Genomic DNA, 22,267 nt, shown 5'->3' on the forward strand with positions numbered 1-22,267 from the left:
CAGCAGGTAAGGAGTGGCAATTGTGAGTGTTTCCGCCGCAAGTATTCGAGAATATCGGCGGCGGATCCATCGTGGATGGTGTTATCCAACAGAGCTATGCGCCACCACACCGTATTGACAACTGAACAAGGTTAACTAGCTACTGGTTCAGGAACCTAAAAGGCTCTCGCTTGCTTCGGATACCAGGAGGGGGATCAGAACAATTTACTCAAGATTTGCGGGACTGGTTCTCAGACTGTGGCGACCGGACAGTATTGGCCCAGCCTGAAATCAGCTTCTCAGCAATTTCGTCCCGAGATCAAGAAAAAGATGAATGCCGTCACTTGGTGGACAGCCTCGTATCAAGTTCTTTGGTCCGGCCTGCATCGTGTATTGAACGAAACATTCCAGGATTCGGTGATCACCACTAGCCGCTTTAACGAAGGAACTGAAGCGGGCGAATTGCATCTCGCGAATCTTGAGAGGAAAAGCGGACTTGATCTCGGGGTCATTTGCGACTTTTCATGGTAATTTCGAAGATATTGGCAATGTATACTCCGTACTTTGATTTCATTTCGTCACATAGCTCCTCTCTAGGGGAAAAGCGGCATCATCGGGAGGTGTGCTCGTCCGGGAGTAAGCAAGTGAGATAACTTGCCTAAACTCTCCTGAAGCACACTGACTTCAGCAAGCCGCAGCATTTCAATGTCGCCGGTTGCGGCTACGTTGTACTCCCTCGATGGACAATCGGGGACAGCCGTGGTGGCTCGATGATGATCGGCTGAATCTGATTTGCTTTCACTCCAGTGGCTGTCAGGACTGGCTTCTTGGTTTCCGTGTCATGCAGTGACGCTGTCGCTTCTACTGGGCGACGGTGGCACCTCAACGCAGCCTGTGCACCCCGGAGTTGTTTGGTGGCCCTGCTGCGTGGGAGTTTTGACAACTATCATATACGCTCTCCCCCTTTCCCTTTATTTCTCTCCAATTCTCTCAGACTGCCCTCGCATCCTTCAAATGTCTTGAAGTGCATTACGGGACGACTGACCTTCCTTCTTTGCCTTGCTACAGGGCACACCTGTCTAGCTAGAGATCCCATTCACACTGACAAAACTAGAAACTTGAGTTGCCCCGCCATTGTCTTGCATTGAACACGATGCCTCTTCTCAGCTCCGAGGGCCCCCGCCCCAAAGTCCTGGTTCCTGAGAAGCTGTCTCCGGATGGACTGGCGCTTCTCAGGGCAAGTACGGACGTCCATGAGAAGATGGGATTAGCCCCTGAGGAGCTGTTGACAATCATATCCGACTACGACGCCCTGGTTGTTCGGTCAGAGACCAAGGTGACCGACGAAGTGCTCCAAACTGCGAAGAAGCTGAAGGTTGTTGCGAGGGCTGGCGTAGGAGTGGACAATGTTGGTGAGTCTATTCAAGGCTTCTGGCTCCAATGGACCCTTTGCTTATCAGTTCTTTGACAGATGTTGATACTGCAACGAAGCTTGGGATTGTGGTCGTAAATTCTCCGGCTGGGAATGTGGGTGCTGCCGCAGAGCATACGATTGCATTGATGATGGGGACGGCCCGGAAGATTTCGCATGCTTGCTCCAGCCTCAAAGGCGACAAGTGGGAGAGAAGCAAATTTGTTGGCGTCGAAGTTAAAGGGAAGACCTTGGGTATTATTGGGTTGGGGAAAGGTATCCGACTACGTCCATCGTACTCGTTGGCTGGAAATGATTTTACTGATATTATAATGCTTCAAAGTCGGTATGATCGTGGCCAGATTGGCGAAAGGACTTGGAATGAATGTGAATGCCATGGACCCTTATGCTTCTGAAGCGGTTGCGTCTTCGGCATCTATCACGTTGGTGTCCTCGCTCTCTGAGCTGTTGCCGACCGTCGACTTTCTCACTATCCATACTCCACTGATTGCATCAACAAAAGGTATGATATCTACCGCGGAGCTTGCAAATATGAAACCAGGTGCTCGAATACTCAACGTAGCGCGTGGAGGCACAATCGATGAGATTGCGTTATTGGACGCCCTTGAGTCTGGACATATCGCCGGTGCTGGCATAGACGTTTTCACCTCAGAACCACCAAAGCCAGGTTCCAGTGCTTCTCGGCTCATCGCACATCCAAACGTAGTTGCTACTCCTCATCTTGGTGCTTCGACTGTGGAGGCTCAAGAGAATGTCTCCATTGACGTTTGCGAACAGGTCCTTCAAATCCTCGGAGGAGCCCTACCTCGCAGTGCTGTCAACGCTCCGTTGATTCTTCCAGAGGAGTATAAGAAACTGCAACCGTTCGTTCGTCTAGTGGAGAAAATGGGCAGTTTATATACCCAGCATTACAGTTCATCTACCTCCTTTGACGCTAACCGGAGTACATTTGACCTGATTTATGAAGGTGATATTGCTGGAATCAACAACACGAAACCACTGTTTGCTGCCTTTATCAAAGGGCTTATGGCTACTATCAGCAGCACTAATGTGAGCATTGTTAATGCTGAACTGGTTGCGCGGGAACGTGGTATTGTCGTGAATGAACAGCGTTCCCGCGACCCTTCCACTCATTCATATTCCTCCCTCGTCACTCTTGTTGCCAGACCACCTTCTCGAGCTCCATCCAGAGCACCCGGTGTTGCTGAAACCCAGAGACCTTTACAAAATCCGCATCAGCAAATCATCTCCGGCACTTGTTCCGGATCTCAAATCATCATATCCCGCCTTGGTCGTTTTGCTACATCCTTCGTTCCTGAGGGCAGACTTCTTATCTGTCACAATTACGACTCACCAGGAAAAATTGGAGTGGTGGGAAGTATCCTGGGCAAAGAAGACGTCAACATTAATTTCATGAGTGTCGCTCCCATTTCGAAACAACTCCTCGAAGAGAATGCAGCCAAGGGACAAAATGGTGGCAATGGGAATGGAATTCATACAGAGGCTCTCATGCTCCTTGGTGTTGACGGGCCCGTTAGCCAGGATGTCGTCACGGCCTTGGTTGACTCCGGCGGTGTCTTGAGTGCGAGCTTAGTTTCGCTTTAAGCAGTGAACTGAACGCCGAAGCCAGCATCCACAGACCTAGCGTATCACAAAATTATGCAATGAAACCGGGGTTCGACGACCATATAGGATCTTAGCGGTCTATTCACGAGTTCGAAAACGCGTTAGATTTACTTCAACACGACAGATTTGAGCTTTCTCAAATATGCAATGGGGGATCGTATACATTTGAGTACGCCCGGGGGAGAGGTGACTACTAGTAGGATGGGATTACCCAGATATGGGCAAATAATGACATTTTACGAATGGACGACTTTAAAATGAACAAATTTTTGAATTTTTGCGTAATTTACTACTTCTTCACTGTTCGTAGTTCTTCTGCTGCATGTCATTCCTTTCCCCAAGACTCCACCCATTCCACACATATACCTTTGAAATCAACGATTCAACGTACTTGGAAACAGGATATCTCAAGAATCACCCCGACATACTGGAACTGATGAGTCCGTACATATCACAACTGAGACGTACTTCAAATGAGTGTAATCTCCTCGGAACAATGTTTTCTAGGTGTTCCTTGGCTAACGCATGGGACTCCCACCGAACGTTAGGCCCTTCGCACCACCAAAACTCCCATTACTCGGTGTTAGGGCTGTGGATCTCCTAAACGCTTGCCGCGGGGTCGACGGTGTGCTTCCACTCATACTCCCATTCGAACTTCCACCCCCGGCGGGACCGCCAGTAACTGACGCAGCGGCGGATGCGGATGCCGGAAGAATAAAATCTGGCGTATTCCTCCCGCTAAGAGGAAGACGAGAGATAGGATTTGTGGAACCAGGGGTGGATAGTCCATTTGGATTCACGCCGTTGTTGATATTGTTATTGTTTGGGTTAGGCGTGGCTTGGGAAGGATATCTGGCCGGGGGGCGGAATCCGACTTTGACTCCTTCGCGGAATATTTCTTCGAGGATTTGGTTTACTATACCTGCATCCTCGTATTCTTTGAATTTTTTCCAGAGGCGGAGGGCCATACGAGCATCTTCAATGGAGTCGTGGCCTTCTGGAGGTGTCGTAGTTATGGCTGTGGTTGTTGTAGTACTTGTATTAGCGTCGTGGATGTTGGGATTGGTTGTGGTAGTGATTGATGTCGAGGTTGTTGTGGTTGTTTCTTCTTGGATGTATTCTTTGAATACCGCCCAGGCAAGATATCGTAGACTCAGCCGCCGATTCTTCCCTGGGTGGAAGAACAGGTACTGGGTGTCTATGGTCTGGGCTTTCGGAACTTGTATGTTGATCTTTCTAAAGTCGGATGCCAATCCATGGCCGACGAAGACGCAGCCCAGGTTTAAAAGGAGCCACAGCTTCTTATAAGCTACTTTCAGTGCGACGAGGTTGTGACGACTCGTCCGTGGGTCGAGATCTCCTGGCTTGATGCCAGAGTACTGAGTTACATAATCGACGATTGGATCCTTGATTGTAATGTAATCATCAATAAACGGGACGCCTTCATCGTTGCCGGAACCGCGAATCACAGATACTCGAGCAAGTCCGCTCTTGCTGGGCCGGATCATTTCCTGGGTTCCATCGGCTTTGACTTCGATCTCTGCTTTCTCGAGGTCTACGAATTCCGTGTCGAGAGCGATCGGAGTGCCCGCAATAGGCTTTTCTTCTGACTTGAGGATGTGGCATTTGTCGGTTGGTGGACGATTGCTATAAAAGGTCAGTTAATAGCCATCAATACACTCCATAGTAGGGAATACTCACTTCATAGACCATTCGTAAAACAAAAGAGTCGTATCCAACTCATTTTTCCAGCTATCGTCTAATCCATGCCGACCAGTCGATATTTGATAAGCAAGAGTGCACGGAGATTTCCATCCCTGATTGAATGAAAACACTTCTTCCTTGCTAACACCGGTAACCAAGAAATCGTTGAAGAGATGCCAATTGCTCTTCTTTGTTGGCTCTCGTGCGGAGATGGAAACATCGACGAAAGAGACTAAATGTGGCTTCTTTTGCTCCACGATATCAATCTCTGCGACTATGCCCACTAGCTCATAGACCACCAAACCCTCAAAATTATTTTGTTGCCGAATTCGCAGCTGCTCGCCTTCATAGCATTGAATTTGGTTATCTTCAATCATGACTCCAATTTTCTCCGGTAGCCAGCCGGGAATTGACCAAAAGCGGCGATGCGCCGAGTTGTTGATTGCTGCATTTAACATCAAAACCAACGGCATGCGTTGAACAGTTTTTCGGATGGACACCTGCTGGTATCTGCGACAAGTACTGCACCAACCTCGATTTTGAGTTTCGCGTTCGATGCTTGACCGGAGAATGTTTGAAAATCGACAAGCCTGATTGCGGTGTGCTTGCTTCGGGTCGGCCGCTGGATAGATTAGCTCTGTCACAAAAGCATTGCCAGGCCGGACAATCTCGTTGCGACAGAACATGCAACATATGGACTCAACAGCAGCCGTACTTAGAGTGTTGTCCAAAGAATCCGAGTTTGGATATACCGTCCGGTAGTCGTGTGCTATCTGATTTAAAAAAAATCGATGGACTGATTGAATTGCCGATGACAAAGATTTATTGCTCAGGCTCTCTTCGAGTAAGCCCAAGTTCGCAGCTTCTCTGAAACCACTGAAGGTCTTCAGAAGGTTCGTAGCTTGGCAATTTTGTCCATTTGCCTTGTCAAGCATGTCAAAAAGGAACCCCATTTCGCACAGGAGACAGCTTTCACAAAGGCAGTTGGTCGAGACATGGTGGAGGGCGAGATTCCTAACCAAGGGTATAAATTTAAGGAGCTGGAGCAAGGAATTCGTGAATGAGTTAGCGATATGTGTTTCGAGACCCGAAAATTCGGTTTTGTTGTAATATCTGCACATGATATCAGTACTATTGCTTATAACGTCACAAGCCATATAAGAACATGGAATACACAATCATACCTGAAATCAAAATCATCAACTCCGAATTTACTATACTTGATTTCGACATTGCTGTATTTTAAGAGAGGGTCCTCTTTTGTTTCTCCGTTGATTTTTAGTCCCTGCAGAGCCCCGACGGCTTCTTGTGCGCCCTCGGGCTTAGAGTTTGGAAGCTCTCTAGCCTTTTCGCTTAAAAATTTCGGCGCTGCTAAAGCAACCTCCGTTGACGACTGCAAGCGAGTGTTTTCCACCTGATACCTACGTTTCTTTCGTGGATTCTGCGCATATTGACCGATTTCGCTCGGACGGAGGTAAGGAAGGATAGCTGGGTCCATCGGGACAGGGGCATTCCCAATTTCAAAAATTAAATGGCTGGGCCACGCCGAGAGGAGACGTTCATGATAGTATGGCATTCCGATCACGTTAAGAGGTGTATCGTTAGACCAATCGAGCATAGAGGGTCGTGTAGGTATATCTGAGAATTCGGTTTCTTTACCGATTTCATTAAAGTGGATTTTTGATGGGGAGCCCCAGAGATGGATAGAGCATTCAGCATCGTTGATAGCTAGTGCCTCTCCGGAGGGTGATACCTCTAGCCCTAACATGAACGCGACATTGGCTTGTCGAAGGTTGATTGTATTTGGATTCATGAGATCAACGACCTGCAGCTGGCCAGTCTGTGACGCGATAAAACTGGTAGTTTGTAATCTCGGATGCATGCGAACGAAGGCCGCACCCGCGTGAAACGGTATAGGTGGTAAGGGAATGAGCGATTTCAAATCATAAACGTTGGCAAGAGGGTCAACTATCGGTGATCCAGCGTGGCGAACGGAAAAGCCGCAAGTAACGAGGAAGTCGTTCCGAGCATCCATATCGTTTATCACAGCTCCATGGGCTTTCCAACTTTTCACGACGGAAAAATCGGTCAGGCTCAGTACATTAACGGAGCCGGTATCGGTAGCAGCGCATAGGTATCGGCTTCTCTTCATGATCGTATAGCGGTACTCCGTTGATAACTGATCCACAATGGCTCCTTTCTCAACGTCGATGATGAACATGGCGGACTGTAAGCCCGCAACAATGATCTTATGCGGCTGCGCCGTAAAGCTCATGCACCTGAGCTCGGTCATTTCCGGATGCGAAATATGCCATTGTGTCAGCCCGCAGCGCGAAGCCAGATGGACACTATTTGCCGATAGGGATATCACGCCCTTGTCGTGGAAAAGGAATTGCCGGACTTGGCCTTCGGAGGAGGCATGGGCCTTGACCGACGTGTATCTTTGCAGCTCGGGGCCATAAAATGACGATACGCGGCCCTAGAATGCTTGAATTGTTAGCATCATGGTCTAGTAAAACCAATAGCATCTTTTTTCATTGACGCCAACAGCAAGATAGTCAGCGATAAAGCGTAGGTCAACCCACAAACTCGTTCCCCACCCAAAGCAGCTCTTGCGAATCGTCGAAGGCGACGGTGGATGCGACAGTAGGCAAAAGATGCGGCCCCGGGGGAGGAACAGCGACTTGGGAGACTTCGTCCCAGTCTGCTTCCATAGCGCACGATGATGGCGTTTCCCGCTCGAACGGCGCAGCGACTCCTCTTTGTGATGGATAACCGTTAGAAACCGAAGCTTTCTTTTCTTGCAGACGTTTCTTCTCCGGATCCACGATTCAAACTCGATTCTGTCTACCCGTACGGGAAAGGCCCACAGGGAAGCATCATTTTCAACAAGTAGGATCTGTCTGTCTAGGTATACTCAAGGGTGCCGGGCTGTTCCATTCGTGGGCAAGTCAGTTGTTTCGGCGCATCAATCGCGTCTCATGGTGACCGAATCGCCCCATCAAGATGAAGTCAGCGTGGAAGGCAAGTGCCAAAATATTTCATAACCCAAAAAGCTAAGCCCACATGTAACTCCGAAGGCCGCCTCGATAGAAGTCTCGGGAGATTATCCTGCAAGCTGTGGCACTTGTTTTCTCTCTGGCCAGTGAGCCGTCGCTCGCGTGGTGGACGGAGACGAGGGACATCACGTGACCATTCCTCTGATCCATACCGGAAAAATGAGCTTTTCGGGCAACCATCGGAAAATGTTTATCCGACGCGACCTGTTGAACCACGGGTCGCAAGCTTGAAACCATAGATCAACCATATATTTACAATGCACATATAAAGGGTCCGAAACATATAGAATTCAGAACATATATATTTTTAAACTTGAGGGTTTTGAACCCAATTCAGAAGCTTTTCAATTACTAGAAACTAACTAAGTATTACAAACCACCCACACAACCCAAATCATAATAAATTTTTTTTTTTTTTTTTTTTTAAATTTGAGCCTCCCTGGTTGGAGTCTCTGGTTCAGGGACAGGGCATAAAACCAGCACAGAAGAATCATCAGGACAAGCCCATTCAGACCACTTGATCATACTTTCAAGCAAATCAGCTCCACTGCCTCCAGTTAGAGACAGGCCCAACACAGAGATATTCAGCTGCAACTGAACAAAGAGAGAAGGCATGATTGGAGTGGGGGAGGGGAGAGAAGAAGCAGACACAGCAGAGGGCAGGGCAGCAGCAAATCAGTCTATCTTGACTGCTGATTCATAAACAGTTTCTTCTGCCTTTCACTTTTTCTGTCATCAAATATCAAAGTCAGTTCAATTCATCCCAACATTGCATCAAGTATACTGACCACAGAAGATAAACAATTGGACTTTAAGTCCTGGTGAATATCAGTCAAGATCCTTTTAATATTCTATATATATAACTACATTAGCATGAGTTGAATGTATGATATCCAATCAGTTCAACCTATCTTGACAGAGCAGAATATATGCTCCACAAGCTCTTTTTGTTTAGCTTGAATGGACACAAGCTTTTTCAATGCTGCCAAAGTGACAGCACCAACTTCAGTATTGAAGGGGAAAAGAGGGAGGGATTTGTCAGTTTGGACCAACAGAAGTGCCATTTTGGCAAGCAATTTACTGAGACCAGTGGCCTGTTTCACCATACTGACTTTCAATTCCTCTCAGAGCATCACATTCTTAAGCCTGAGGAAATTGTCATGATCAGACAGCAATGCTGCCACTTCCTTCTGCAGCTCTGAAGAGACAGAAGCACAGGCTTTTTTATCTCCTGCACAATTGGTGCAGGCCTTCACAGTTCCTTGCTTGCAGGAACAAGGCTTTTCAATATGCATCATATACACAAACATCAAACAGCAGCTACAGAGTGTATCACCCATTATAGCAGACTCTTCTTTAACAGCCAAGAGCTTTCACCCTGGCTTTTTCTTTATGGACATCAGGGAGTGCTTGTCCTGAGCTGCTGCCAATTTACACATTTGCAGAGCCATTTTTTGCTATTTCTGCATATATTGTTCTTCAGTTTGCTGCAGTTCCTTATTTCATTCTGAAATCCACCACTTACCTCAATATTGGAATAGGGGGAGAGAGGCAACAAGAAATATAATAAGCTCAAGAGAAGGAAAGAAAGAAAAGAAGAGAAGAAGAGAGAGATTTTGTGTGGGAAGAGATTATTATATCTAGTGTGTCCACTTGATTGTTTTGAATTTCCTAATCAGAACATATCTATTTATACATTACTAAGTGCTAACTCATTTTGCTTAGAGCTCCTACAGCCAATTACAGTGAATGATAAAGAGATATATATTGAATATAGCAAAATTCAGCTCTTGCAAGCATTGATATAACAGAGCATTGCATTAAAGTCTAGATATCAAACCCCAAAATCTATTTTGAAGCACAAACTAACAGCCAATTTTGACTCAAGAAAGCACCTTTTCATGTATTCAACTAGAATCTGCATCTCTTTCAGGGCATGCAACCAGTTGCAGCTGGCACAGGTCTCTTTGAACAGGCAGGCCAATTTATTACAGTCTCAAAATAATCCTCCATGATATCCTGCAAAGAATTCCAATTCTTCTTGTCTGAATCATCATTCTCTGGCTCCTGCAGAGCTTGCACTGCCTGAGCCAGACATAAATCAGGTTCCCTGGGCAGCATACTAGATGTCAACTGGACCACATCCAGAATTCCTGGCAAAGTCTCAACATGGACAGCCTTTGGCTTTCTTGGTCAGACCTTCCATCAGGCAAAGTCATCCAAATTAACATCTCTCAGTCCTGGTTTCTGTGTCAAGCAGTCCCAGAGCTTGAGTACAGAATCCCAGGTGTAGATCAACAGGATGGATGCATTTCATTTCAGACTGTTGTCATCAAGATACAGCTTCACATATGCTACTAAATTTGCATACACCTCTATTGCCATAACTGTCAGAGCAGAAATCATGGCAATTAAGATTTACCATTGACTTACATTCAAAATACCATTTCCCTTGTGGAGCTGACTTCTCAAAATTGACACATGGCTTGACCCAGTAAAAGACTTCACAGAATTGGTCCCACTTGAACAATCAGACAAAATAGCTAATCAGCTTTTGTCAATCAGTTATTTCATGGAGTCCAAAATCAGGATTCTCAGTCAAGCTGAGTTCAATACATTCCCTGACATGATCCTGCAAATGAGATCAGTTTATACCATAACTAGAAGTTTAGGGATATTGTTCCAACCTTCAAGCTACTCAAGATCTTATATTTCCAACCTTTACAGAGGTCTGACATGCACCTGGAAAGTTCACAAAAATATGAGTTGTTTCCAGCTTTCCAGTTCTCAAGGCTCAGCACCTCCTGAATGGTATCAGGAATCAGGTCAGTATTTAATGTCAATATATAGGCCCATCACACCCAATTTTGTATCTCATGCTCCACCACTTGAACCCACTTTTCAATCTCTGTATGATCAGAGAACACTTCAGTTCAGGTACTTGTATTCAAACTGAATGATGCCCCTTAAGCCTTTAACATGTTGTGCAATTGGGCCCATGGGAAGGTGCAAGCTGTCCTTTTTGGCACTGACATGCTCTGTGTCTCCAACATTTTGGCTATCAGATTGCCATTGAGAATGAATGAGAGTGAATGCTTGAATTTCAGAAAGATTCACTATCTATTATATAGTTGACTTGGAGCACATTCAACTGCCCAAGTTGCTATTCAGATCTGTATTCATATTCCCCTACATTCTAAAATTCAACACCACTAAGTGATTGATTTCTTTGAAATAGGCCAATCACCCAGGAGGATGCAGATCATTACTGACCTTGCATCTCTTAGAGCCAATTACAGGTCTAGATAATCAGAATATTACAGTTGGTCTGCAGCACAGTTGGCACATTTTATGGCTGCTCTAACATTCAACTTTGCTATAATACATCCAATTCCCCAATCAAACAGCAATTTTCTTTCTAATTCCTACATACTTTGTCCCAAAGCAATTCCACAGCAACCCTTACTGTTCCTGCAACTTGAAACTCAACTACTGCAGAAACCAGCATATAAACCTCAAGCAAACATGCAAGGTCCAAGATACTTGAGACACATAGAGAATTATATGTTTTGGAGAAGGCAACTTCATTTACCATTTCCAGCCTTGCAGTTTCAAAGGCATAGACAGTCTGCCCATTTGTTACAGGAATCACAAGATTGCAATCACATTTTATCTTCAGTGGAACCTGACATTCAGCCAAACAATCAAACTAAGAAGTCAGGATTGAGTGTAAGACCTTGGATCCTCTGTCAGCCTGCATCATTCTAATCACTGTGTACAGAATGCAGCAAGTCTTTCAGATGTCTCTGATGCTCCACCCAATGCTCTATCCAACACTCATTCTGAACCAGAAGACATCAGAGTGCAGGAGATTATACAAGAAGCAGTGGCAGCTCTACCCATGGAATCAGTTGATAACAATGAATCACAACAGTATGAAGAGCCCAAATCCAAATCCTGATTACAGACTATGTTACATCCAGTGCATCCAGTTGGCAATGGAGATTCCAATTTTCATTCATAACTAGAGAATTCATTGGGCGACCAGCCAGCTGAGACCTACATCCCAACTATAATAAATGACCCATCAGAGGTCCTAGTCCATGTGTGTGCAGAGCCTGATGAAATGCTGGACCACTTCACACTCACTTTAGAATTATAGTGCAAAAAATCAGAAATATCTCACCAACACTACAAGGCACTGCAGGAAGTCTTACAGATTCTCAAAGACATCAGTGCACTGAGATCTCTACCATTGGGGCTGAGCACATTGAAGAAGAAATGCAGAGCTCAATTCCCTATGCTTCCCATCCAACAGGCATCCATACTGGCTGTTCCATTGAAAATGCCAACTCTTTCACCTGCCAAGAAGCAACTAATACAGACATCTCTTACATCTAATTTATTCTTTCAGGATCCTGTGGCTCTTTTGTCATTACTGGCAAGATCTCCTGTATTTCACAAGAAGATACATATTGGTATGGCCAACCTAGTTGATAACCCAACCAAATTATGACAATCATGGAGCTGGAGGAGCTCCATTAGATGTTCATCAGGTGACTTTGCATGATATCCTGACAAGACACCAGTCTTTTCTTCCAATTTTGTTCATTTCAGGTGCAACAATGCTGCATGTAAGTGCACTTGAAATAAACAAGAAATCCATATCAGAAGAATTCAATTTGTGGGTCAGGACCAGAGACTGGCCTGCACAAAACCCAGTGAAATTATTCTTATTGTCCAGTACACTATTACTGCCAGCAGCTTTGATAAAAGAATCCATTCACTGAGACCTCTGCTTTGCCCAAACAAGCTGCTCTTACTGAAAGACCAGAAAACTCACATCATACATGAAGACAACATTCTAGCCTGACTGGATGTCCATCTTGACTACACCTTTGACAGATCAGGTAGCTACAAACCCTCAGAAACAAATGGGTTCTTTGTACAGCAAGTGATGAATACAATTCACCACACATCATATGTACAAGAGCTCCAACTTAGCACTCCACTCCAGGGTGAACTGGAAATCACAGCATACAGAAGAGATATGCTGATCAAGATGCTCTGCCCAGGCAACCCTATCAAGAAAACTATATCCATTCCCTTCCTGCTGTTCATTGACAGATTCAGTCTATATCAGAACATGTACTGAAATATAACTGGCTTCTATATGATCCCTGCAGGACTTAATGATTCTGAAAGAAGACAACAAAACAATGCATATACAATTGCTCTCAGACCTCATGCTACAAATTTTCCCAATGTTGTGAAGGCATTGGCTCCCAGTTTACAAGCAGTTGAAAGAGGATTTGACATTATGATAACTGGTGAAGAAACTGTCAGGATCATTGCTTCTTGTATTACTTATCTTGGTGACATGCCACAGCAAAATGACAATGCTGGAATCAAACACCCTACTGCAACAGTCTCCTGTCAGAGCTGTACTGTCTCCAATGCAGAGAGATTCAATATGAATTTCAACTTGGTGAAACACAGCCAATACCATTACCAGCTACTCAATTTGCAGGCCAAAATTGAGGCAAAGCAGACTGTTCACAAGCAAGAAGCACTGTAGAAGACCCATGGATTGGCCAAGGAAAGTCCCCCAGTTTTGAAGATCTGCCCAGCACTGAATCTGGTGACATTTTTCCCCTCTGACCTCTGTTATAGTGAATTTTCAGGCCTGTCCAAAATTGCACATACATTATTGATATCACATATATTGACACCTGAGAGGCAGAAGGAATACTGCCAAACCCTACAGAAATTTCCATTTCAGAGATACTGGACCCAACTGCAGTCTCCAATTACCCATCTGAAGTCCTACCAAATCCAGAAACACACCCAAGCTTCAATTATGATCCCAATTATACTCCACTTTGCCCTAAAGCCTGACTGGATTCAGACTGTTGTTCAGCAGACTCTCTATAACTTCTTTGGTGAACAGTCAATTAATTCCAACATTCCATGTTTGTTGCTTGCTAAAATCTTTGGTACTATTGCAAGAAGCAATTCATTATTGACTTCTCAGATATCTGTCAGGTACAATGAACTTAAAAGTGTGATTGCCAACACCCAAACTATACTTCAGAAAGTAATAGATACTACTGTCATGGCTGCTGAGGCACCACAGTTGGCTAGCCAGGCAGTATGGATGCTGAGATCACAGCAGAATTCACCAGTATTCAATTGAATTATGATACCCCCAATGGAGGACATTTCAATCAACACTATCAGTATTGCCCCAAAAGCAGGTAAGATGTTACATGCTTTGAAACACCAACCAAACATGCATATCAGAATGCACTATGCCAACCAGGCAAAGAAGTATGCTGTGCCAAATAACTGCAATGTACTGATTAGGGAGAATAAACACCATGAATACAAAGCATTTGTGCAGCAAACCAACAAGCATGATATTGAAAAGATTTTACTGATTCATGAGAGCTTCAAACACACTATATCCTTGATTCTTGATGGAGCTCTTATGGAATCAGAACCCTATATCAGCAGCCAGATGAAGCAACTTCATCACAAATGTTCAATTCTCATGCAAGACCTCATGCAATCAGAACACAATGAGCAACAAGATGATGATGAGAATGCCAACAAAGCTGATGATTCATATGCTACCACCCTCTTCCATACCTTAATCAATGCCTACTGCTGACTACCAGCTAGCCACAAAGTCATGGAATTGCTTGGTTTACAAAGCACACAGCTTTCCAAACTACCAATTACACATTCCTTTTTGCAAAAGCTCTGACTTTCATACAGCAGTGATTGGGTATATCAACATATGCTTGGCAGAGGTTCAACCCCAATCCAATTGTTTCAAAAGCTGATCTTTACATTCAATAAAGATGCACATCACACTACATTGAAACTTGATAATCTGGTTGAGTATACTCATGCATCAGGCACCAAGATCAGGCAAATAAGGTGCATATTCACCCACAACCAGGGCAGCTGCTGGAGGGTTTTTTTTGCCATGTTCTCTGCTCATGAAATTCAGCACAAGAGGGTACTGGATTTGCCAATTTTGCAGGTGAATTGGAATGAGATTCATATAATCAGCCTACCTGCAATCTGCAAATCAAGCCTTTACATAATACCTGTCAGCAAAGATTCTGAAAGACTCAAACTGGATTCTGCTCTGCCAACTATCTTTCTCAACTGCACTTGGAGCATTTCCTTTTTATAGGTGGATCAGGCAGTTTGATGTATGTAGTATTGCACATTAGTTGAAATCTCTCCAGTGTCTGCTGGGGTAACTATACTATAATGGTTTCTATACTATAATGGTTTCTATACTATAATGGTTTCTATACTATAAACATTTATAAACCTGAAAAGGTATCCCGAACATTCCTAGATATATTTGTTGATCAGGGGTTTGAATGTTTCCCAATTTCTACATTGAGGATTGGAAGCTACATTTCCAAATTCAGAACATATATATTTTTAAACTTCCAAACAACCATGGATTCAGATAAACATATATTCCGACGTAAACGTATCGGGACTAGTGGATCTACGGTTTACAAATCCTCCCCATTTCTGCTATGGATCTTCGAATCCCACCGTCCAGCAATCCGCGGATGTGTTACGGAGGATCTGGAGGGTAAAACTGCTTGTAGGTTGCGGGCCATAGCTGGGAAAGAAGAATGGGCTACTCCCAAAGCTGTCGCTCTTTTGCATTAACGCTCTAAAGTACAATAGTTACATACAAACTGGTATTATATATATATATGTCAGAAAAGCGCAAAATTCGCATCCCGCACTTTTCCAAGCCAATCCATGAAGCTTTTCACATATAAATTTCTCTTAAACGTCTCTGGTGTCGCATTTATACATGGGCGTATATTGTATTCCAACTGCCAGACGTGGGATATGAGGTAACAAGGGAGGGTGATCACGCCCTTCCATTTCCACTAGTCCCTACCTTGACGGCATCCAAAATCATATCTTTCGCAAGCTCCAGGCTCTCCTTTGAGCCCTTGATCTCTATGGCTTCGTCTCTCGCCTGATCCTTAGGGACGTTGATTTTACAGTTGGTACGCTTCCGGATGGCGTTGATCTGGCTGCCATTAGGTCCGATGACGAAGCGGTAAGTCCTGGGATCGGGAAGGATCAAATATCCGGTGGCCGAGGGTTGGGAAGCCGTCAGGATCGCTTTCTCCAAGAGAGCTCGTGCTTTTGCAACGTTTTCTGGCTTCCCAGAAAGCACCCAAGGGATCGTGCCTGCAGGCACGTTATCGTTGCTGGAATCAACAACCTTCCAGGAGAAAGCGTCAGTCGCAGCTGCCGGATCATCAGTGATGAGCGGCAGCGAGCCAACGTCGTCGGCATCCCGAGATTTTGTCGGGCTCGGCCGTGGAGGTATTTGCTCTCCAGCGTGATCAACCGTAACCTGGTGGTCATTTCGCAACCGCCGGAAGAATGAGCCATTTTCTGAGATGGCATGGTGGAGACTTCGAGGCACGTTCACGGTTTCGCCTTGCTGCTCCTTCAGCATGGCTAATATATGGGTCTTCGCATTTTCTACAAAGCTGGAAGGACCTCTAATTTTGACGTCAGTGCGATTGGATCCCTGTTTGGGTACATCCAGTACGACGTTGAACTGGGTTTCCAATTGACGTCTGGTATCTCCACCACGCCCGATGAGATGCCGATGTTGGGATTGGGGAACGTCAATGGAACTGACGACTTCATCTTCTTTTTGACGAACAAACTCTTGAATGGCGGCAATGATCTTGTCCACAATGACTTCCTTGCCTTCTAAGCGTATGCTCGAATCATCGCTCTCAGGGCGTGGAAATCTAACTATTCGAGCCGCAGTTCCGTCGTCTGGCCCACCACATTCAACGACAATCTTACGGATGTTCGCACCTACGTCATATTAGCGACCCAATTAAATGATCTCTCTGTATACAGTGAGTAAGGCTTACCACCGCCACCGATAAGTGATTTATGATGCTTCTTGTCAACATCAATCGCTTTTGTCACCGTTTCGTCAAACTCCTTGGCTCGTTGCAAGAGAAGCTTACGGGCATCCTCCACCTGCTTCTTGGTGCCTTTGAGTTTAATTTCGACTCGTCCAGAAGCATCCGCAACGTCATTCACTGAAGGAACATCGATTTGTGCACCAGTCTCCGTGCGAAGTTTGTCCATCTCACGACCACGCTGCCCGATTAATGAAGGAATCTGACTCTGGGAAACTGATACTGAACTAGTGTAAGAGTGGTCGGCAACCCACTGGTACAGGCTAAGAATCTCTTCTCTGGCACCGTCTGCGCCTTTACGAGGTCCTCGGATAACGACCTCATCAGGTGCCTGGTTGGAACGGGTGTTGCGCACGCTGCCGGCCTCGCTTGCGGCATCATTGACAGATTCGTCCAAAGAAGCTGCCCTGGGAAACTGCACACGGACATTGTACCGTTCTTGTAGGCGATTGACTTGGCTTCCCTTCTGTCCGATCAAGTCGCGGTGATACTGAGGCGCAATCTTGAGCACATATGTGGTCTCATCCTCCATTTTTTTTGCAAGAGCAATAATTCGAGCTTTCGCCGCATTTGCCTTGGTTGGCGGTCCTTTGACCTCAACTTTGCCATTTTCAACCTTGATATCAACATCAAATTCATCCCGGAGCTTGTTAATATTCTCTCCTTTTCTCCCGATAAGGACATTGGCAAATTTCTGTGGGAATTCAAATGATATCTTGTTATCTCGTTCCTTTTCATCTTGCTCCTGCTCTTGAACAAATGCAATAATCTTGGGTACTAGGTCTTGAACATCTCTTGATCGCCCGCGAAGTGAAGCCTGCTGGTCAGCCACTAACATGCGCACTGGAATATGATCCTCTCCTTTAGCGCTTTCTTCACGTGCAACAAACTTTCGTAACTTGTCATGATACCTGTTTTGGGTTAGGAAGGTGTGGCCCCAACAATTAGATAGAAAACTCACTTTGAAGGAACTGGAACTGATTTAGATACGATATTACTCTGGTCTCCTAGAGACGAGAGAAGATACGTCTGAGCCTCATTTAGAGCTCGCTGAAAAGCTGCGATTTCTTCTGTTGATGGGCGTTGCCTTGGCACCTCAGTTTGATCGGGTCCCTCGCAGACCAGCAAAATGTCTGAAGTTTCCGAGTTATTTGGGACAACCAAATAAACCCCGTACTTCTCCTTCAGCACTGGTGCACTTCGAGAACGAAGGAAGTCATGATAGTAAGGGTCCACGGATAAAGTGGCAAGCTTTGAGGGAGGGTGAGCCTGCACTAGATTCAAGATATCAGACCGCGCGAGAATGGTGTTTCTTCCGTCTCTGGAATAAACTTCCCAGACAACGGGTCCACTCGACGTCAATAGCGGCAGGACAATGTGAGCATTGTGCATCCTTTCAAGATCCCTGACTATTTGGCGCTGTTGCAGATACATTGTGAGTGCCTGGGCATAAGCATGTGGCCCAGATGGGGCATTAAGATGTTGACGTGAGATATCGATGCTAGCCATTTGCATGCTCGTGGCAAGATCCATGACTCGGTTGATTCCGGTTTCGATCTTGTCAGGAGGACCGATGACTGTCAGAAACTCCGTCGCATCAGAAGGTGGGGGCAGGATGACCGAGCAGCCTGTTTCGGCCAAAAAGTCGTGCAAAGAGTGTCCTTTGTCTCCGATGATGAACTGATGTTGTCCGCGGTTGATAGCTAGGTGGCGCAAGCCAATTTGGCGCTCAAGTTCCAGTGCACGCCTCTCGATCTCAGCACGAGCCTCCTGCGCACCCATGCGATCGCCGAAGACATGAATATGCCGATCTGGATCAGCGGTGAATTGAATCTGGCCAACTGGAGCTTCCTGGGGCGGTGGTCTCTTTGACCAGGTATCATAGCGAGGAACTCGAACCTGGGTCTTTGTACGCTCCTCGAGATCATTCAGATGGGAATTGTGTGCTCCCGCAATGAATGGGAACAGCTCAGGTGGGATGTTTTTCAGTTTAAGGTTTATGCTTGATGTTCTTTCCTTCACGATAGCTTCAATTTCACGTCTTGCCATCTCAGCTGCGACAGCATCACCTTCGATCAAGACATCAATAGTATTACTGTCGTCATCCTCATCTTGCAGAGTTGAATCATCCGGTTTGGGTACCTGGATTCGTGCGCCAGTTCGGTCGTGGATTCCCTGTACTACAGTTCCCTGGCGGCCAATGATATGTGGGCGTGCGGACGCTGGAACCGGGATGCGAACGGATTGCTATACGACACTGTGAGTGAATCTCTACTAGCAATGAGTTTCTACAGACGGGATTAACCTTTGAGCCGACCTGCTGAGCGACCTCTTTCAAGGCTTGCCGAACAGCATCCACTGTGCCCGTGCCTTCAAAGATATAGGAGCCACCTGGCCCCTCACGAACGTCCAACCTGGCCTTAGACTTTCTACTGATATCTCTGACGATATCAGCGAGGGGCTTGCTTAGCTTGTTTCGCGGCAGCATTTGAGAAGGTGCAAAGCGTATCTGCTCAACGTGCTTGCCGGGCATTGCTAATCTTGGGCCTCCAAGTGGAGCTGCAACTCCGGAAGTTGGAGTTGATGTACGGGACGGAACGCTACTCCGTGATCCCCCATTAGCCAAACCGGCGGATGGAGCAGCTGCTTTGCGACCATCCCATGCCATTGGCATTGCTGCAGGCACTCGCGATTTGGACCCACTCCCTAAGGCCGGAAAAAGCTCTTCGCATTTCACGTCGAAGGGCACTACCTTGGACTTCGGCACCGAGTTTGCAGCTTCATCTTTGGCTGCCGTGTCTTTCCATCTGGCTGGCGCTGGTTCAGCCGTCGCTGAAGACGGGGGTGGGTGAAGCATATCCTCTTCGTCCCGTACCTCTTCGATTGTGGGTTGATGGGCTTCATCACGTGCGTGTTTTTCCTGGAGCAGCTCAGCGGGCGATTTGGAGGCTGCGGCGGCAGTACCGCCGTTCACAATTAATCCAGGCTGCTCAGAGGCCATTCTGAATATGGTCCTACGTCCAACTTAAGGGATATAAGGCGGAGAGGCTAATTGGGAGAGGTAATGGAGTGAGGTGCCGCAACGGATGCGAAGGGGGACGGGAGGCGAAGTCAAGAACTGCCGACAGGCACAATTGGACAGCAGCAAAATAGGAGGTAAGAGGCGAATTGGGTTATAAAGCCTCGGATATAGTTAATGTAAGCTATACGATCGAATCGTTAGTATCCTATTTAGCAGTGTAAAATGCAGTCAGTGTCTATTGATTGTCGAAGGAATCGGATGAAGAATCGAAGGGGTTCTGGCCAGTTAGTCCATTACAATGAAAAGAAGAAGGAAAATAAAAAGGAGTAAATTGCAAACAAATAAGAAGAAGAATAGAAAAATAGGGAATCGAAATGAGGACTGATGCAATTGGAGCGTCAGAATGTCGTGGGAATGTACCTTTTTTTTTTTCCTTCAGCGGAGGGAGAAGAGCTGGAGAGAGTGCAGAGAGGCAACGTTGCAGTTCGCTCATTAGTCAGTTAGCGCCCCGTCCCAAGATTCACACATCCCCGAACGGCCTTGCAGCTATTGCAGCTCCATCATGCAAGCCCACCAGGTGAATTCATCAATATTCAGTCATTTGAGAGTATTCACAATTGGTGATATATTATCCTTCTGTTCCTACGGGCAGCTCAGCTGACCCCAATGGAAGCGAATGCTCGCACTTCGACTTCATCCCTGTAGAAATCATCCACGGGAGTTCTAAGTACTTCACAGTAAGTAAACATATTGGATTACGGCTGATTACTTCGGGCCAACGTGTATAAAGATAACTACAACTATCAAATACGCTTTCGAACTGAGGACCAAAATCGACTCAGCAAGTGAAGAAATCTCGTCCATACTCTGCAACCTGATAAGTGCCGAGCAGGTATGTACTGATTATGTAACATGTATGTACGGAGTGCGGAGTATATATAGAAGCAAAGATGTTTCATTTGTGCCATTATTGATTCTTCTGCGCGAAAGTACTCCGTCCTCTGCAGTTAACTTAGATCTGACTTTGGATGAAAGAAACTTGCCACTCGGGCACTTGCATTTCCATGCAGAAGACGATCATGCAATTTTAAGTCCGCCCCCAAGGACAAGTGCAGCATGTAAAATGTTCTGGTCCGGATGTTTTGTTTCATCTCCCCCGAGAATGGAGGGCCAGAAATGCGTGATCTCAGATAAAACCCCGGCACCAAGGAAGGGAAAAAAATGTTGTGCCACTTGTGTGGATTTGTATGCGAGGACGGGAGTTAAGGCAGACGGGTTGGACCGATCATGTAGAATACCTACCCCGGTAATCACCTGCAACAGAAAAAAGGTATCCATTCGAGAGCTACAGGTATCTAGGCTTTTGTTCGAGGTCCTGGAAAATTTCCGCTGGTAGAAACGCAGCTGCTTCTCAGAGCATCTATCTAGGACTTTTTCTCCCCAGAGTGGTGTATCACATCACGAGTATCCGTCTGAAAGCGAAGTTCTGTCACACTCAGATTAATGGAATTGTGCAACTGGATCGATGTTCCGCAGCCTAGGAGATTTTGCAGCAAGGCCTCCCTGTCCAATGGACATATGTATGGAAAGACATACGGAGTACATCCATACATAAGACGCGAGCTGGATAAAAGCCAGGGGTATCCTATCAGCTCCCAACATGTTAGCAGAATGGTTACTCTCGGGGCCTCTAACTATTCTTGAGAACGAGCAAAGGTTATATGACGAGATGCAATGCAAATTCCTTTTCCTTTTTTTTTTAATTTTTTTTTATTTTCTTTTGTGTGTGGGTGTTTATTTTGTCCTGGAGGAGTGATATTAATGATACCCAGATCAGTACTCCGTAAAATGTCACTTTGCTCTGTAATATTCACAGGATTTGGTTTTGTCGAAGTAATGTTCGAGAATAATACCAAGTGCTTACAGAGCTTCAATACTACTCCGTACATGTGGCAGAAGACAAGCTTGGATGGAAAAAAAAAAGGGTCGTATTCATGAAGCTCCACAGAGATCCACAGAGAAGTCCAGTCTCATTCCAGGCCGTTCGAAGAACCCACAGTGTTGTATGAAACCGAAAAAAAGAGAGAGAGAGAGAGAGAGAGAGTAGGGAAGGAAAGAGAGAGCGATCAGAAATCGATAGGTGTTTCTTCCGCTTCTGCCTGTGATGTGCAAGGCCTCTCTCTCCATGTCTTGGAAACGGAATGCGAGTTTGCCAGGAGAGCCGGCACTCACTGGCAGAAGCTCTTCCGCCAAGACCAAGCTCCGGGTGCGCGGTTTGAGACACAAGTACGGAGTAAAGCCAGCACCGTAAAGTTCCCTGGTGGGATGTGTGTGTATGACCGCTGTACGTCGTCTGTATTGCACTGTGTATCGCACTCTGTATGGGTGTAAGTAATTAATTGGTAACCGGTGTGTATGGCGCGTGGAGCAGGCGTGG

The 22,267-nt window shown here is 45.9% G+C and overlaps 5 protein-coding genes across 5 annotated transcripts; 3 read left to right on the top strand and 2 right to left on the bottom strand.

The window, feature by feature from the left end:
* Window positions 1-309: 309 nt before the first annotated feature.
* On the top strand, window positions 310-764 carry CIMG_10704 (uncharacterized protein; the record flags this gene model as incomplete). Its single annotated transcript, XM_012358871.1, has 3 exons — window positions 310-506; window positions 577-615; window positions 668-764. 3 exons carry the CDS (start codon window positions 310-312, stop codon window positions 762-764), a joined length of 333 nt encoding a protein of 110 aa, XP_012214294.1.
* Window positions 765-1,132: 368 nt separating this feature from the next.
* On the top strand, window positions 1,133-3,016 carry CIMG_01241 (phosphoglycerate dehydrogenase; the record flags this gene model as incomplete). The annotated part of the gene is made up of 3 exons (XM_001247469.1): window positions 1,133-1,391; window positions 1,451-1,666; window positions 1,734-3,016. The coding sequence occupies 3 exons, from the start codon at window positions 1,133-1,135 to the stop codon at window positions 3,014-3,016; spliced, it is 1,758 nt and encodes a 585-aa protein (XP_001247470.1).
* A 272-nt stretch (window positions 3,017-3,288) lies between these two features.
* On the bottom strand, window positions 3,289-7,859 carry CIMG_01240 (PAB-dependent poly(A)-specific ribonuclease subunit PAN2). Its single transcript, XM_001247468.2, has 5 exons — window positions 7,599-7,859; window positions 7,327-7,501; window positions 5,926-7,220; window positions 4,739-5,854; window positions 3,289-4,684 (listed from the first exon to the last, which is right to left on the bottom strand). Exons 1-5 carry the CDS (start codon window positions 7,622-7,624, stop codon window positions 3,556-3,558), a joined length of 3,741 nt encoding a protein of 1,246 aa, XP_001247469.1. The 5' UTR covers window positions 7,625-7,859; the 3' UTR covers window positions 3,289-3,555.
* Window positions 7,860-15,471: 7,612 nt separating this feature from the next.
* On the bottom strand, window positions 15,472-20,257 carry CIMG_01237 (RNA binding effector protein). Its single transcript, XM_001247465.2, has 4 exons — window positions 19,114-20,257; window positions 17,770-19,055; window positions 16,755-17,719; window positions 15,472-16,695 (listed from the first exon to the last, which is right to left on the bottom strand). The coding sequence occupies exons 1-4, from the start codon at window positions 19,807-19,809 to the stop codon at window positions 15,719-15,721; spliced, it is 3,924 nt and encodes a 1,307-aa protein (XP_001247466.2). The 5' UTR covers window positions 19,810-20,257; the 3' UTR covers window positions 15,472-15,718.
* Window positions 20,258-20,614: 357 nt separating this feature from the next.
* Window positions 20,615-22,003, top strand: CIMG_10703 (uncharacterized protein). Its single transcript, XM_012358870.1, has one exon. The coding sequence runs from the start codon at window positions 20,747-20,749 to the stop codon at window positions 21,224-21,226; it is 480 nt and encodes a 159-aa protein (XP_012214293.1). The 5' UTR covers window positions 20,615-20,746; the 3' UTR covers window positions 21,227-22,003.
* The last annotated feature ends 264 nt before the right edge of the window (window positions 22,004-22,267 follow it).

Source organism: Coccidioides immitis (genome assembly GCF_000149335.2).
Source record: "Coccidioides immitis RS genomic scaffold supercont3.1, whole genome shotgun sequence".
Taxonomy (NCBI): domain Eukaryota; kingdom Fungi; phylum Ascomycota; class Eurotiomycetes; order Onygenales; family Onygenaceae; genus Coccidioides; species Coccidioides immitis.

Bases quoted from the DNA above. Each gene is read 5' to 3' on its own strand.
- CIMG_01240 (XM_001247468.2), bottom strand. From the start codon at position 7,624: ATGATGCTTCCCTGTGGGCCTTTCCC. The intron at 7,502-7,598 runs GTACGGGTAGAC...TCCATCACAAAG, and splicing joins CTTCCCTGTGGGCCTTTCCC to AGGAGTCGCTGCGCCGTTCG. The intron at 5,855-5,925 runs GTATGATTGTGT...TATCATGTGCAG, and splicing joins GTTGATGATTTTGATTTCAG to ATATTACAACAAAACCGAAT.
- CIMG_01237 (XM_001247465.2), bottom strand. From the start codon at position 19,809: ATGGCCTCTGAGCAGCCTGGATTAATTGTGAACGGCGGTACTGCCGCC. The intron at 19,056-19,113 runs GTTAATCCCGTC...AGTGTCGTATAG, and splicing joins CTCAGCAGGTCGGCTCAAAG to CAATCCGTTCGCATCCCGGT. The intron at 16,696-16,754 runs GTAAGCCTTACT...AATATGACGTAG, and splicing joins ATCACTTATCGGTGGCGGTG to GTGCGAACATCCGTAAGATT.
- CIMG_10703 (XM_012358870.1), top strand. From the start codon at position 20,747: ATGTACGGAGTGCGGAGTATATATAGAAGCAAAGATGTTTCATTTGTG.